General features: G+C 33.5%; 1 protein-coding gene across 1 annotated transcript in view; it reads left to right on the top strand.

The window, feature by feature from the left end:
• Nucleotides 1-13,917, top strand: part of FAF1 (Fas associated factor 1) — a 489,781-nt gene that overhangs the window by 274,971 nt on the left and 200,893 nt on the right. Inside the window, exon 8 of the mRNA XM_007164483.2 lies at nucleotides 12,301-12,387. Coding sequence (XP_007164545.1) covers nucleotides 12,301-12,387 — 87 coding nt within the window. The remainder of the gene's footprint in view (nucleotides 1-12,300; nucleotides 12,388-13,917) is intronic.

Here is a 13,917-nt window from a genome sequence, read left to right as displayed (position 1 = left end):
ATGAATGCATGAATTGTTGAATAATTAGACCCATATAATGTGGCAGCTATGTAAGTTATAAGCTTACATTTTTAACTAAAGAATATTCTACTGTCTTGGATATTTAATTATTATAATATATTATAGTTCATTATTGCTCTTTTTCTTTTTTTTCAAGTAAGGTATCATTACGTGTATTCTATCATTATTCCTTTAATTATGTGGAATTAATGCATATAGTTCCTATTAAAAGCAATAAAAGAATAAGTATGAAAAATTAATTTAGCACAATATTTCTTCTTTGTGTCTCAAGGACTATAAAGAAATAAGAATGAGTTGAAGCATGTTTAAGTATATAGTATGTATATATAGTATACATAGCATATATAGCATGTATATATAGTATAGTAAACATCAGTGGTATATTTTTGTGTTGCTCTATATTCTCTACTTTCTTCATTTTAATCCACTATCCAGTAGGGTAGTTACTAGCCACATGTGGCAATTTAAATTTAAATTAATTAAAGTGAAATAAAGTTTGAAATCATTTTTCTTAGTCACACTAGCTGTGTTTTAATTACTCAGTAGCCACATGGGACTAGTGGCCACCCTATTGGACAGCACAGATATAGAACATTTCTCTCATCACAGAAAGTTCTTTTAGCAGCTGGTAGGCCTCATATACACAATTCCTTATCCCTTATTTTGCCACATTTACATTAGATTTTTTTGTTTGTAATTTGAAAATGAAGTTTAATATGTCTTAGAAATACTACCTTGCTTAACTTCTTGAAATCTCTTTTCCCCAGAATGGTTGTTTTATCAACTATATATTTAAAACAATATGTTTCTATTTTCCATATATTAAGATAGTCAACACCTGCCATTTTCATCATTATTTAAGACTCTAAATTCTGTGATGAATACAGTTGAAGTAATGCCTTTAGGTAGTATTCACTTTTAAGACAACACAACATATGATAATGTCTCCATGTGCCTTTTTTACCATATACAATGAAAAAAATACTTATTAAATGGTGATTTTTCCCCCCCTTTATCTTATTAAGTAAATTATATGGACCTTTTTTATGGAAGCCTTCATAGTTAGAGATGTAAAACAGCAATTTCTTGGTTCTATAGCATGACATAGTTCAGAGCTGAGATTAGAGAAACCCCGTAGAGTTGTTAATACTTGAGGGCATCCCCAAATAGAAAAGTATGTGAATTTAGGCATGGGAGGAAGGAAGGATCTGCTTTAAATTTAGTGTAGGGTCACTGAATCTTAATGATAGATTAAACAAGGGAGGTAGAATAATGAATAGGGGTATGCAGTGTGTAGCACTAATACCAGAAGTCCATGGTTTGTGGCGGTTTTTTAATGTCCTTTCCCATATGGTTTTGAATAGAGTAGGTTATGGCAGGGATGAGCTAAGGAATAGCTTTGTTAATGAATAAATAGGAGTAATTTTTTTTAACAGGAGACTTCAGACTGTTTATTTAGAATGCCTGCTTATTTGATAAATCATGTGATTAAAATTTTTTCTGATCTTAATAATACATTAAGAGGTGATACTAAGGTATTCCTGTTATTTTCTTTATAAATCAGCTGTATTTTCATTTCAGAGCCAGTCCTAATAGTGAAACCTTTGGGGTGTGATTTTAACTGCCTCAATTAAAAGCCAGTTGTGTGGAGCTTCTGAGCATTGGCATGATCAGTCCTTAGTTAGGGTTGAGTGTACAGTATTAGACTTTCGTTCATGGTGTCAATTCACTTTGAAAGGTTTAATTAAATTGTCATTTGGAACCAGTCTCCAGCTCTACCTCATTCACCTAAAATTAACTAGGTATGTAATTTTGGTGGTTATCCTCTTATTACAACTTTGCTCTTGGCCAAGGCAGCTACTTTTCTTAAGATATCCTTCCTGCCCTTCTACCCACATTTATCTCAGAGAGAGTAATGCTAAAATTAAGCTGATCTTGGAAAGTAGCAAGTTAAAAGCAGAAAACCTGACCAGACACACTTTTAAATATCTCTCAGGGCTCTTCTTTGGAGACTACTTAATATTTCCAAAAGGAGAGGTTAAGTAGGTTGTCTTTGGTGCCTTGGTTAAGCAGAGGGAAGGGAAATGTAACTCTCCTGACTCCAGGGCCCCAAATGCAAACACTGGCCTAGTTGTTCCCAAACTTTCTCCTTGATGTGGGTGACTTGAATGGTTTATTTTCACTTGATGAGCCACACCCCCAGGCACTTTAGTATTCATGGCAGACCCCCACACTAAGTCCCTTTGTTGTCTTTGTTTTTTGCATTTTTTTGTTAACAAGAAAAGATAAAATTATTAGAGACCTGATTATAGACTGAGGTTCCATTGCTGATGGTTCCCACCACTTTTTTCAACATCTCAGAGAAAGGCAAAAGCCTGGATGGGCAACAGACAGCAGCAAAGCAAACATAAACATTATGTCTGAGCATCATTGTGGTGCTACCAGAGTGGGGAAGGATACACACAGTCTTCATCAAAATATAAAGATGGGTCTTCACCAAAAACAGTAAGACTGCCAGCATCTGAAAATTTTTGAAGTTTCTATAGAAGCAATGGTCCTTTAAGGGAAAGAAAAAAATTCTTAAGAGGAAAGAAGAAATGGATTAAGAATTTTTAAAATCTGCATTATCATCCTGACTTACGCATTAACTAAGTGAATGACATTTGCAAGGCAAGTAGTTTAATTTGTCTGTGTGTGTGTGTAAAATTTAAAAGAAAATACAGTTCTGTGAAAAACAAATTAGCAGAGTAGATTAATGGCATTGCCCTACATCGTCTTCCTTATAGATGCAATTTTATTTTAGAACTTAAAGAGGTTGCAAATAAGACAGATATCTGATCAGAGTTTCACTTGTTCAAATCAAAAGCACAGAAGAGGGGTTGGCAACAGTGCCCAACCGTTGAGAGAGGGAAAGCTGGAATAACAAGATGGGGCAAATTGATTTACTGTATATTGGCAAAGTAGAAGCAGCAGGCCCATAGTGTGAATGTCTTCCTATATTTTTATTCCAGACAAAACTCTTATCATTAGTGTTGTGTAGAGACTCAGACGGCATTGGGCAAAAGTTTATACAAGGAAGAGCCTTTGCTAACCCTCACACGATAAAGTTTATTTACTGTTTTAACTATTCTTCTCCTTTTACCTTGATTTATTTTCCTTGAAAATTTTTTATCTTACTATTTCTTTCCCAGCTGTGTGTGACACCAGGAACCCTCTTACTGTGAAGGCAGCATTCAGTCATTGAAACAATAACAAGTTGCTATTTATTCTTGCAGTTGTCCTTCCTCTACAGCACTTAAAGTACAAAACTGACAGCCTGTAACTGCTCTTCATTGCCTGTTACAGCACAACAGGTATGAAGAGGCTCAGTTACTCTCTTGACAGAGGGTTCACCCATAGTTGGTCACTCGTACTCTTACTTGTTAGCAGTTAATGCTCACCGTTCAGAGTAAGCATAATGAGTCTTATGGAAAATTCTTACCCATTACAATTATAAAAGTGTCAGGTGAAAAAAAATTTTAAGGATAATAACCCTTTATTTTATAGAAGAGGAAATTCAGGCTCGGAGAAGATATGTCATAGTCATAAAAGAATCCAGACTTTAGAGTCTTGTAGAACTCAATTAAATCCAAATCTCACCATTTACTAACTGGAGTAACCTTAGGCAAATTATTTATTGTCTCTGAGCCTCAGTTTCCTTATTTGTAAAATGAAGATAATAATACATGTAAAAGTTTATTGTGAGGATATATTAACATAAAACCTAGTTCCTGGTCTATAGAAGATGCTCAATAAATGTTCAGTTGCCTTTCTCTTTCCTTTCCCTTTCCTTTACTCAGGGTCACTCAGATAGTTAGTGGCACAGCTGAAGTGAACACCAGGTTGTTCTGGCTCCAAGTACATGTCTTTACTTTGAATGAAAACAAAACTTTTTAAAAAATTTTCTTATTGCAGAAGTAATAGACACTTAGATAAGATAGATACACAGAAAATAAAAGTGACTCATAATCCCATGATGCAGAGGGAACAAATTTTAATATTTGTTCTATATCTTTTTTTCTGTGCATATATATAGTGTACATACATATGTACATATACATATATGTATATGTATAACTTAATAAACAGAAATGGGCATAATTTTGTAACTTGATTTTTCTTTAATATTTAACAACTTTTTACGTTATTAAATATTCTTCTCCATTGGGGTCAGCAAACTTCTTCTGCAAAGGGCTAGATAATAAATATTTTAGGTATTGCAGGGCATGTGATCTCTGTTGCATCTACTCAGGTGTGCCCTCTTGGTAGTACAAAAGCATCCACAGACAGTATGTAAACAAATGGAGGTAGTGGTGTTCCAATACAACTTCATTTACAGAAACAGACAGCAGACTGGATTTAGCCTATTACTGGATATTAAATTTGTGCCAATTGTGTGTGTGTGTGTGTGTGTGTGTGTGATAATAAACAAGACTGCAGTGAATATCTTTGTAGCTAAATATTTGGCTTACATGTACGATTATGTCCTTAAGATTAACTTGTATATCGCTTCTGACATTATAACAAATGGTTTGTCTACTAAAATTCAGACTTAAAAATCAAAGTACTTCTGGTATACAAGTATTTCTTGGTTTATGTGACCAATCTTTAAAGTTGTACATAGGGGCTTCCCTGGTGGCGCAGTGGTTGAGAATCTGCCTGCCAATGCAGGGGACACGGGTTCGAGCCCTGGTCTGGGAGGATCCCACATGCCGCGGAGCAACTGGGCCCGTGAGCCACAACTACTGAGCCTGAGCGTCTGGAGCCTCTGCTCCGCAACAAGAGAGGCCGCGATAGTGAGAGGCCCACGCACCGCGATGAAGAGTGGCTCCCACTCGCCGCAACTGGAGAAAGCCCTCACACAGAAACGAAGACCCAACACAGCCAAAAATAAAAAAAACATAATAAATAAATAATAAATAAAAAATTTAAAAAAAAAAAGTTGTACATAAAATTGAACTTTATAAAATGGTTTACGTTTAAAGTAAAACTCCTTAAAAATGTTCTTATAATTGTTCCAGTTATTTCTAGGATTTACTTTTTTTACTTTTTTAAAAAATATTTATTTGGTTGCTCCGGGTCTTAGTTGCGGCAGGTGGGCTTCTTAGTTGTGGCTCACGGGCTGCTTAGTTGTGGCATGCAAACTCTTAGTTGTGGCATGCATGTAGGATCTGGTTCCCTGACCAGGGATTGAACCCAGGCCCCCTGCATTGGGAACACAGAATCCTAACCACTGTACCACCAGGGAAGTCCCTAGAATCGACTTTTGACTTAATTAGTGTTTTCCTTTGTGGAAGGACTTATAAATTAATTTACCTGATTCTAAAAGGGGAAGTTTTAAGAGCATTTAATGAGTGACTGATGTTTGATTCATTGTGGACAATAAAAAACATTCACTTCTATGGTATCTATTAGGCCATTGTTGGAAAAACTTTGCTCTTACACTGTTTCCATAAAGTATAGAGAGGAAATATTGCCTTCTAGGATAAGGTCTTGACTGATTGATATGAGGTTAACCTCCCACTGTTTTTCCTTTGGGTCTTGTTTCAGCTAGCCTATGAGAGAGACCAAAAAAACAAACCAAAAACTGTTTAGTCTTTCCTTTGCTTCAAACAGTTCTCTGGTCTTTAGGGACATTTCCTCAATTCAGCTGATAGGTACAGGTGTCTTCCAAGTTTATTTAGTGTGACAATAGACGATTTATTGTGGATTTGCAGTTTTACTGCAATACCAAATATATATTATAGCCAGAAAGCAATCACACTTAAACTTAAGGCAGAAAAACTGAAGATTAACACAGATTTTCAATGATGAAGATTATTATTTATCAATTATTTCAGTGCTATGGAATCTGTAGTGAAGTAGTGCTATCTTTCATTATTTTCTTAGACTAAAAATAATCACTTTATCATCGAAAAAATTACAGCACTTCTAGAATTTCCCTAACAAATCATTATTAATCATGTTCATTCTCAAAAGGACTAGCTACCTTAGGCAAGAGTTCAAAGAACTTTTGAATCAGTAAATTAGAAAGACATGGCTATCTGGGAGAGCCTATAACTCACACAATGCTTCTTAAACTTTGACTTGGTAAGAATTACCTAGAGAGCTTGTTAGAACACATACTGTGGGGTCCCAGCGTTTCCAGTGCACTAGGCCTGGGACGGGTACCCTGAATTTTCATTTCTAATAGTTTCCAGGTGATACTAATACTGCTTGTCCAGGCACCACACTTTGAGAACCACAGATGCAGAAAAAATAATTGTTCCCATTTGTGAAACATACTCAGCCTTGCTCATTTATAAACGTTTCCTTCACTCTTTAAGAGTTCTCTTTTAAAATCCAGGCTTAACCTTTAACTAAAGATATGAATTAATTTTAATAAATTTATGGCCATTAGTTCAGTTACTTTATGATCTAACATTGCAATTTTTATATCATTTTCACCCACACCAAACTTTTAGGATAGGAAATTCTGAATATAACCATGTTTCTAATGAAAGTGTTAAATCTTATCCTTGATAGTTTCTCAGGATGGCTAAAATCCATTTCTAACTATATGCATTCAAACTAGTTTCCATATTTGCTTAATTTTATTGTCATCATTCCTGGTAATCTCTTAAGATGCCGGTTGTCAGATTTCTTTGCAGACAAGTAAGAGGTGAAATAAGTTTTTAAAGTATGGTACAAAGTAAAACTTAGTTACAGTTGTTGGAATGAAGAATTCAGTTAGAGCCAAAAAATGTTTTAATAGAACAGAACGCAGCCTAAAGCCAGGTTGAAATCAACTTCAATTTTACAGTTTTCTTCAAACAACATCCTCATTGTTTTCTGCAAAGATGGTATTTGAGAAAAAGAAACGTCTCGAGTTACTGTTTTTATGAGAGAATTGCTGAGTCTCTTAAATGGTTAATGAGAAGAAGTAATAGTTAAACACTTGAAGCATTGATTTCTGATTTGAATTCTCCAACACAGGCCAGCCCTGAGGGAAGGGGGAAAAAAAAGCTTGCTAATTAACATTTGATTACTGATGCCACCTTCTCATTCCCCTTGCACCATCCGGTTTCAAGTGTTTTTGTTCAAGAAGGATTTTTAGGAGGGTTTTAACTTGCATCATAGTAAAACAAATCCATGTGCAATTGCAACGAGTATACAATATGTTAAAAAAGAAGAAAAAGAAAAGTCCTTAGATATGAAGTATGTGTTCAAAACCCAGTCTGTATCAGAAGTGATTGGTTTCTTACCTATTATAAGCCTTTCAGAGCACCAGTGATTGCTAAGAAACTGGAACTAAGCCTAGTCTGTATGTCTTACTTAAAACGCACACACACACAAATACTTATTTATTCAGTGCAGTTATTATTTAGCAAACTCTTAACTGCAGCATCATTTGATGTTGTGAATTACTTGGAGTTCAAATTTTGATACTCTAAAACTTGGATAAGCTCCGGTTCTAATATGACCAAAGGCCTCTTTCTTCTAAGACTGATAAGAGAATGAGATACATATATGTAGTTTCAGGGTGCGTTTTTGTAAGGGTTGTAATCTGTCATAGTATTCTTAATTCAGAAAATCAAGAAACTAGAGTGCTAACAAATTGATAACTGTTCTAAGCCCATGGCAATTAAATATTTGGTTTCTATTTTTTGCCACATTAAAATATTTGATATGTGAAAAGTCATAGGCCAGATTTCAAAATTTTAAAGATGTTGAAATAAATTAATAGAACTTTACAACTGTATCACTTAGCTTGTAGTATTCTGGCAAAACCATAGCCTGTTTGGTTGATGAAATAGTTATTTGGAAAACCAGTAGGACAGGTTTTATTTTTAAATGAGATCTCCTGGGAGAAGAGTATTATTTAGTCTTTTCTTTAAAAAAAAAAACAAAATCTAGACTTTTCAGTGCAATTAAAAGCAAAAACTAAGACTTTTCTTTATCCAAGAAGAAAAATTCACTTAAAATGTTTATAAATGTAATAATATCTGTATTTCTTAACCAAAATTATTTGCAATTTTCCTTTTTGATGTCTTGTATTAATCACTCTTTACTATTTTTCTTTCATTTTCTAGTCTTAATGGTTTTAAACTTTCCCTCTTTACTTGTTTATCTTAAATATACTTAGCTCTTCTTTTCCTGTATCTGGGATTAACGCCAATATTTTCAAAAAATCATAGAATTTTAGAGCTTTGAAAATCAGTAGTGATCTTGTTTTATTCTTTTTGAATATTGAATAAACTAGGTCTCAGGTTCCACCAACTTGCACCACAGTAACAGCAGAATTAGGACTAGAAATCTAGTTCTCTGCTTCTCATTATGCCACAATACCTCAAACTTTGTGGCTTTTCTATAATCAGAATCTGCTTTCACTTGGATAATACCTGAATGAAATTTAAAATTCCCTAAAATGTTTTTCAATAGTGTGACCAACATTTAGCTCACAACATTTAGCTATAAAATACAGCTGACAAAGTTATCTACCAAGTTTTATATTTTTCAGTTTGAATAGCTACAGACAGCTCATTTAAGGCTAATCTGAGCCTCAAAATTCGGCCTTTAGCAGAGTAACTTCCTAAGAATTTTTTTTCTAAGAAATTCTGATAAAATTTAACTGAAATATAAAACTGTTTGAAAATTTATGGAACTCAAAATTTTGTGGGAGATGAATGTCTTACATAATTTTATTTTGAGCAGGTCATAAAAAAATGATCTTTTTCCCAGTGCTGTGTTTATCATTGAAATTTCCACAATGAGGAAATATGAAGTTTGAAGTGGAGATCATTGCTTACATTGTTTTATTAACAGTGAAAACAAATATAAGGAAATATATCAATACTGCATTAATTCTGTACTATTTCAAGGTAATCTGATTCAAATATTTTTTTCTTAGTCACAAACAACTGTCTCATATGAAGCAATGGGGGAGAAGTGAAACTGTCCTTTTAGAAAATCTGGAAAATAAGCTCTGGAAAATCTATTGTCAATCTAGAACACTTAATCCATATGCAGTATAGTTTGTAACATAATTTTAATGTTCAGCTGGTAATCAAAGCATTTATTAAATTTTTTCAGAACTAATTGAAACATTTGCATAGTTTAGCAGCCTAAAATCTCATAGATTTAGAGCTTAATGCATAACAAGAATTGAAAAGATTATGAAGATTCAGCATAATCTTGAGCCAATGCTGATCAAAGAAAGTATGTAAGACAAAAAGGCCCTTAGGAAATGTTACCCTGTGAAGTGCCACTTGTCCTTAACTGGAATTTAACACAAATCTCTAAAGATGAAACTCCATCAGAAGTAACACAGTAATTGCAGCTGGGCATGCCAGCTACAGCATCCTAGCCTGTATGTGTGTTCTTTCTGCCTCTCTCAAGTGCTCTTAAATCTCTCAAATCAATCAGTCTCTCAACCTTCCCCCTCGCCTGGCCCCCGTTTTCTCTCCTTCCCTTTAGTCCTTCCTCTCTCCCTCCTCTGTTCCTCCATCCTTCTCTCTCTGAGAAAACTGTGTCCTTCATTTGATTCATGATGACCATAAATTCATCTGCTTCATTTTATACTTAGCTATATTTTGTCATTCAGCTTTCCTAGAATACTAATTTTTTAAAAGAATCATTTTTACTTTTGCTTTGTGTACATTTCTGATTTTTTTCTTCCCTACAGAATTGTCACTTAAAATTTTAATTAAATAAGATCATCAATAAAGACAATAGAATTTTTTAATCTCTATTAATAAGACCATCATTCATTATGTACTTTTGCTATCTTATCACTTGTCTTTCTTCCATATAATGGTAAAATCTGCCTATGGCTTCAGCACTGATAAACATGGAATTATTTTTGAAAAACTAATTTGTTTTCACTTATGTTGTTGTTTAGTGATTATGGTTTAACACGAGGTTCTTTTGGCTTACTTTCAGAAACACTGTGAATTTAGCTTTTCCATTGGAACAATCAAACATTAGCCAAATATGGTTTACGTTGTACCCTCTCAGCCAAGTTCTTTCTGCATTAACCAGTTTATTCTATGACAAGTTGCTTAACAGATGTCATTCTGGGGAGAACAATGAAGCCAAATACTTGTGCAATGGCTAACATTACTCTAACTTTGATCACTTTTGTTCAGCACATCAGTCTGGCGTTGTGCTTTATACCAACATAACACTATAGCCAGAACATGCTTTTCAGGCTTAGAATAGCAAAGGAATGTTATTCATTCAGTGCAGTTACAGATGAGTTAATGAAAGAAGAAAAATACTGTTTATTTCATAATACCATGTTGTTGTGTTTTGGAATTAAGGTGGAATTTAAAGAATCCCACTCCAGAGTTATTTGTTTATATACTCAACTCATAGTATTTGTGTATATTCTCCAATGCAAGGGTAGCCTTGCCACCTTTCCAACAGATGTAAATATTTGTCCTGCCTTCCCCTCCACCTTCAAAATAGCTGCTGACCCTTGGCTTATCTAGACAACATAATTAAAACTAACTTTAAGAAAGGAATTTTTTGCCTTGAGACCTAAAATTTCCTCATACTCCCTTCTTTTGTCCTCTCACTTTCTTTTATTAATAAACAATAATAATAATACTTTGTGTTTATGGAACACCTTTCCCCCAAGAGCACCAATGTTTAAGCATGACAGAATAGTCCTAGCTAGTGGAAGTGGTAAGAGGTTAGATTGCATTTGGTTAAATTGTTGGGTTGATAATGACTAATGAAAATTTCCAAACTTGATGTGACTGACCATAAACAAAATACTGCATGGTAGACTGGCCATTGCTAAGAATCTGTGAAAAAAAGCTGTTTGTTTGAATTGAGTGGGGATCAAACCATGCCCCCAAGTGCCTCAGTTCTCATTTACTAAGTCTTTTTTCACAGGTGTACATTAGAGATAAAAATAGATTAAGTTCTGGGTTTTGTTTTGTTTCTTTCTTTCCCCAGTGAATATATTTCTCTCTTTCACTGGAATGGTAACTTAGATGTGTTTATGTATAGTAAACAGTAATGTGATACAAAATGCTGTAATTGGACAACACGATACTTCAGGCTTCTGCATTTTAAAAACATGAATGAATGCTGCTTGTTTTCCACATTGAAGTCATTATAGAACTTACTATGTGCAGCATTTCAAAATTAGCTTCATTGTTACAGCAGGGTAACCCCAGAACTAACCTGAAGAGTTAGCTAAGGTGGATGATCTCTTCATTCTTACGATTTGATAATTTATTTTGTTTGTAAATATGGAATGAAAGAGAATTTTTGTAATCTATTTAGAAAAAAAATCTAAAGAAAGATATGATAATTACTGGGTAAAAGAGTTTAACCTTCCAACACTTTATTCTGATAAATCACTTACCTCTTCTCCTTTTAAAGTTAAAAGGTATTGGGAATTCCCTGACAGTCCAGTGGTTAAGACTCCGCACTTTCATTGCTGTGGGCGCAGGCTCCATCCCTAGTTGGGGAACTAAGATCCCACCAGCCGTGTGGGTGTGGCCAAAAATAAACAAACAAACAAATAAAGTTAAAAGGTATAATGTTACTTTTGAGAGAAACAGTTTTTTAACTTTACCAGTATTTAAAATAAAAACTATCATTACTATATTTTCTTTTGGGGAAGGGCCTAAATAGCATATTAATGGATGGCTCTCAGCTAATAAATATTCTGTTGAAATAGTTTCTAATTTGGAATGATTTCAAAGAAATAACCCTGTGCTGCTTTATTAATAAGTTGTTATATCCTTGAAATGTACATAAAACAATGAAGGAAACTTCAGGTTTTTCCTTCCACCCCCTTGGAAAAAAAACTAACACCCTTTTCTGTCCCACTTAGAAACTAGGGATGTATCTTTTATTTGAACCATTGCATATCTTGAGTCATTGTTAAAATTAAATAGATTATTAAAATGTATAATTATAAATTAGGTCATGTAGTCTGTCCTACGTGAACTGTGTACTTGAAGTTTCTTGACTGAAAAGAAACTTGAAGCCATCCAGGAATATAAAAATAATCAGCGGGGTGGGGTGGGGGGTTGTTGCTTGAACTATTATTTCATCTAACCTTGGTTTAAAATTGGTTTAGATTTTTTAATAAAATTTTTATGATTTGTGTTTTCCTAGTTTCAAATTCTTGTTTTGAGTCTCGAAAACAGAGGAAACACAGTGTATCACGTAAATTGACTGGCAACTAACATAAGTCATGTGGAAACCCTATTTTAATTATTCTCTTTCTTTTTATAGGTAAAGAGAAATGTGTATGACCTTACGAGTATCCCTGTTCGCCATCAGTTATGGGAGGGCTGGCCATCTTCTGCCACAGATGACTCCGTAAGTGACAGCTGAGTTGGCAGTTTTATATCCTCCTCTCTCTTTTGCCACTTTCAGTCTAATTGGCAGTGATATTAAGCAGAATCAAATGCTTTGAATCCATTGGAAGAATTTTATAAATCAAATAATGTTGAGGATAAGACGAATTGTAATAATTTGAGTTCACTTGCAGAACTGGTGTCAATAAGCCAAGTATATCAGCATTCTCTTGGTAATGTTACAACATCAATATCAGGAACTTGATGCTGCTTGATTTGACTTAAATTTTTCCTTGATTAAAAAAATACAGATATTCAGATATTACTAATGAAATATCCCAAACACAAAAATTTTTTCCCTAAATTACAGGTACTTCAAAATCAATCTAATCATTTTATTTAATTTTAAAACTGCATCTCCAATAGTTAGACCTGTACTTTAAAAAGTTACTTTTTATAGTTAATATTAATAGCACTTTATTCTTAAACACACTCATAATTTTCACTACCATAAAAATCTCGAAGAAAAGACCTAGTCTGTAATTTTTAACTATTATTACGTCTACTCATAAAAATTTTCCTGTTGTAAATTTTGAAATGTTTCCTATCTCTGTCCTGTTTCCAGTGATTATTCTTTTCCAAGAGAGTAAATTTTATCATCTGAGGAGGCCATTTTGGCTACTTTTATCATAATCTTGGTTGTTCTAACCAGATACCCATTTTTCTTTCAAAGTAAAAAATTAGAATGTTTCAAGAATTTTGAAGTAAGTCTTATTTTTAAAGTAAATAGGTCTAAAAAGATGTTAAGACTCTGTAAACATCTTCTAACAATAAATACCCAAATACTGATTATGGCTAAGAGTTTAATTACCATTTCTTATTTTCTAGTAAACATTACATTTCTATCTGGATAATAATTACTACTCCTCTCTCAGTACCACCATCATATACTTTAATCTAAAGGAATTCTTTGTGGAAGACAGAAACATTTTTGAACAATCTGTTTATGTAGATGCCACTTGAGTCTAATTATTCCACAATCTAAACACTGCGCCTTTGGAAAATGTTTTATGGATTATGAAACTTTAAAAATAATCAGAAGATAGCAAAATTTGTTTTTTAAGTGAACACTTCAGAAAAAAATTATTTGTGTATAGGCAGTTACATTTATTTATAAACAACTGATTTTAATATTGACATTATAGTATATCATTAGAGTTATTGGTTGGTTGTCCATGGCTAAGTTAGTAAGGATGTGGTTGTTGTTTTTTGTTTGTTTTTTCCCCATTAGACTGATAGAAAATGTGATACATTTATTTTTATAAAATTAAGAGAGTAACATACATAAATGATAGCTTTCTGTTTACCCGAGAAGACGTGAGGAAACCAGAAATGTTCTTAGCATTGTCTAATAACCTGCTACAATAAATAATAACTTTAATAGAAGAAAATAATTAAGATTGAGCATGTTACTTAAATTCTCTGAGTTTCAGTTACCTCACTGATCTGAAGAATTGTGATGAGGATTAACGATAATATATATATACAGTAC

Source organism: Balaenoptera acutorostrata, chromosome 1 (genome assembly GCF_949987535.1).
Source record: "Balaenoptera acutorostrata chromosome 1, mBalAcu1.1, whole genome shotgun sequence".
Classification (NCBI taxonomy): domain Eukaryota; kingdom Metazoa; phylum Chordata; class Mammalia; order Artiodactyla; family Balaenopteridae; genus Balaenoptera; species Balaenoptera acutorostrata.
This window is presented reverse-complemented; position numbering and strand designations above follow the sequence as displayed.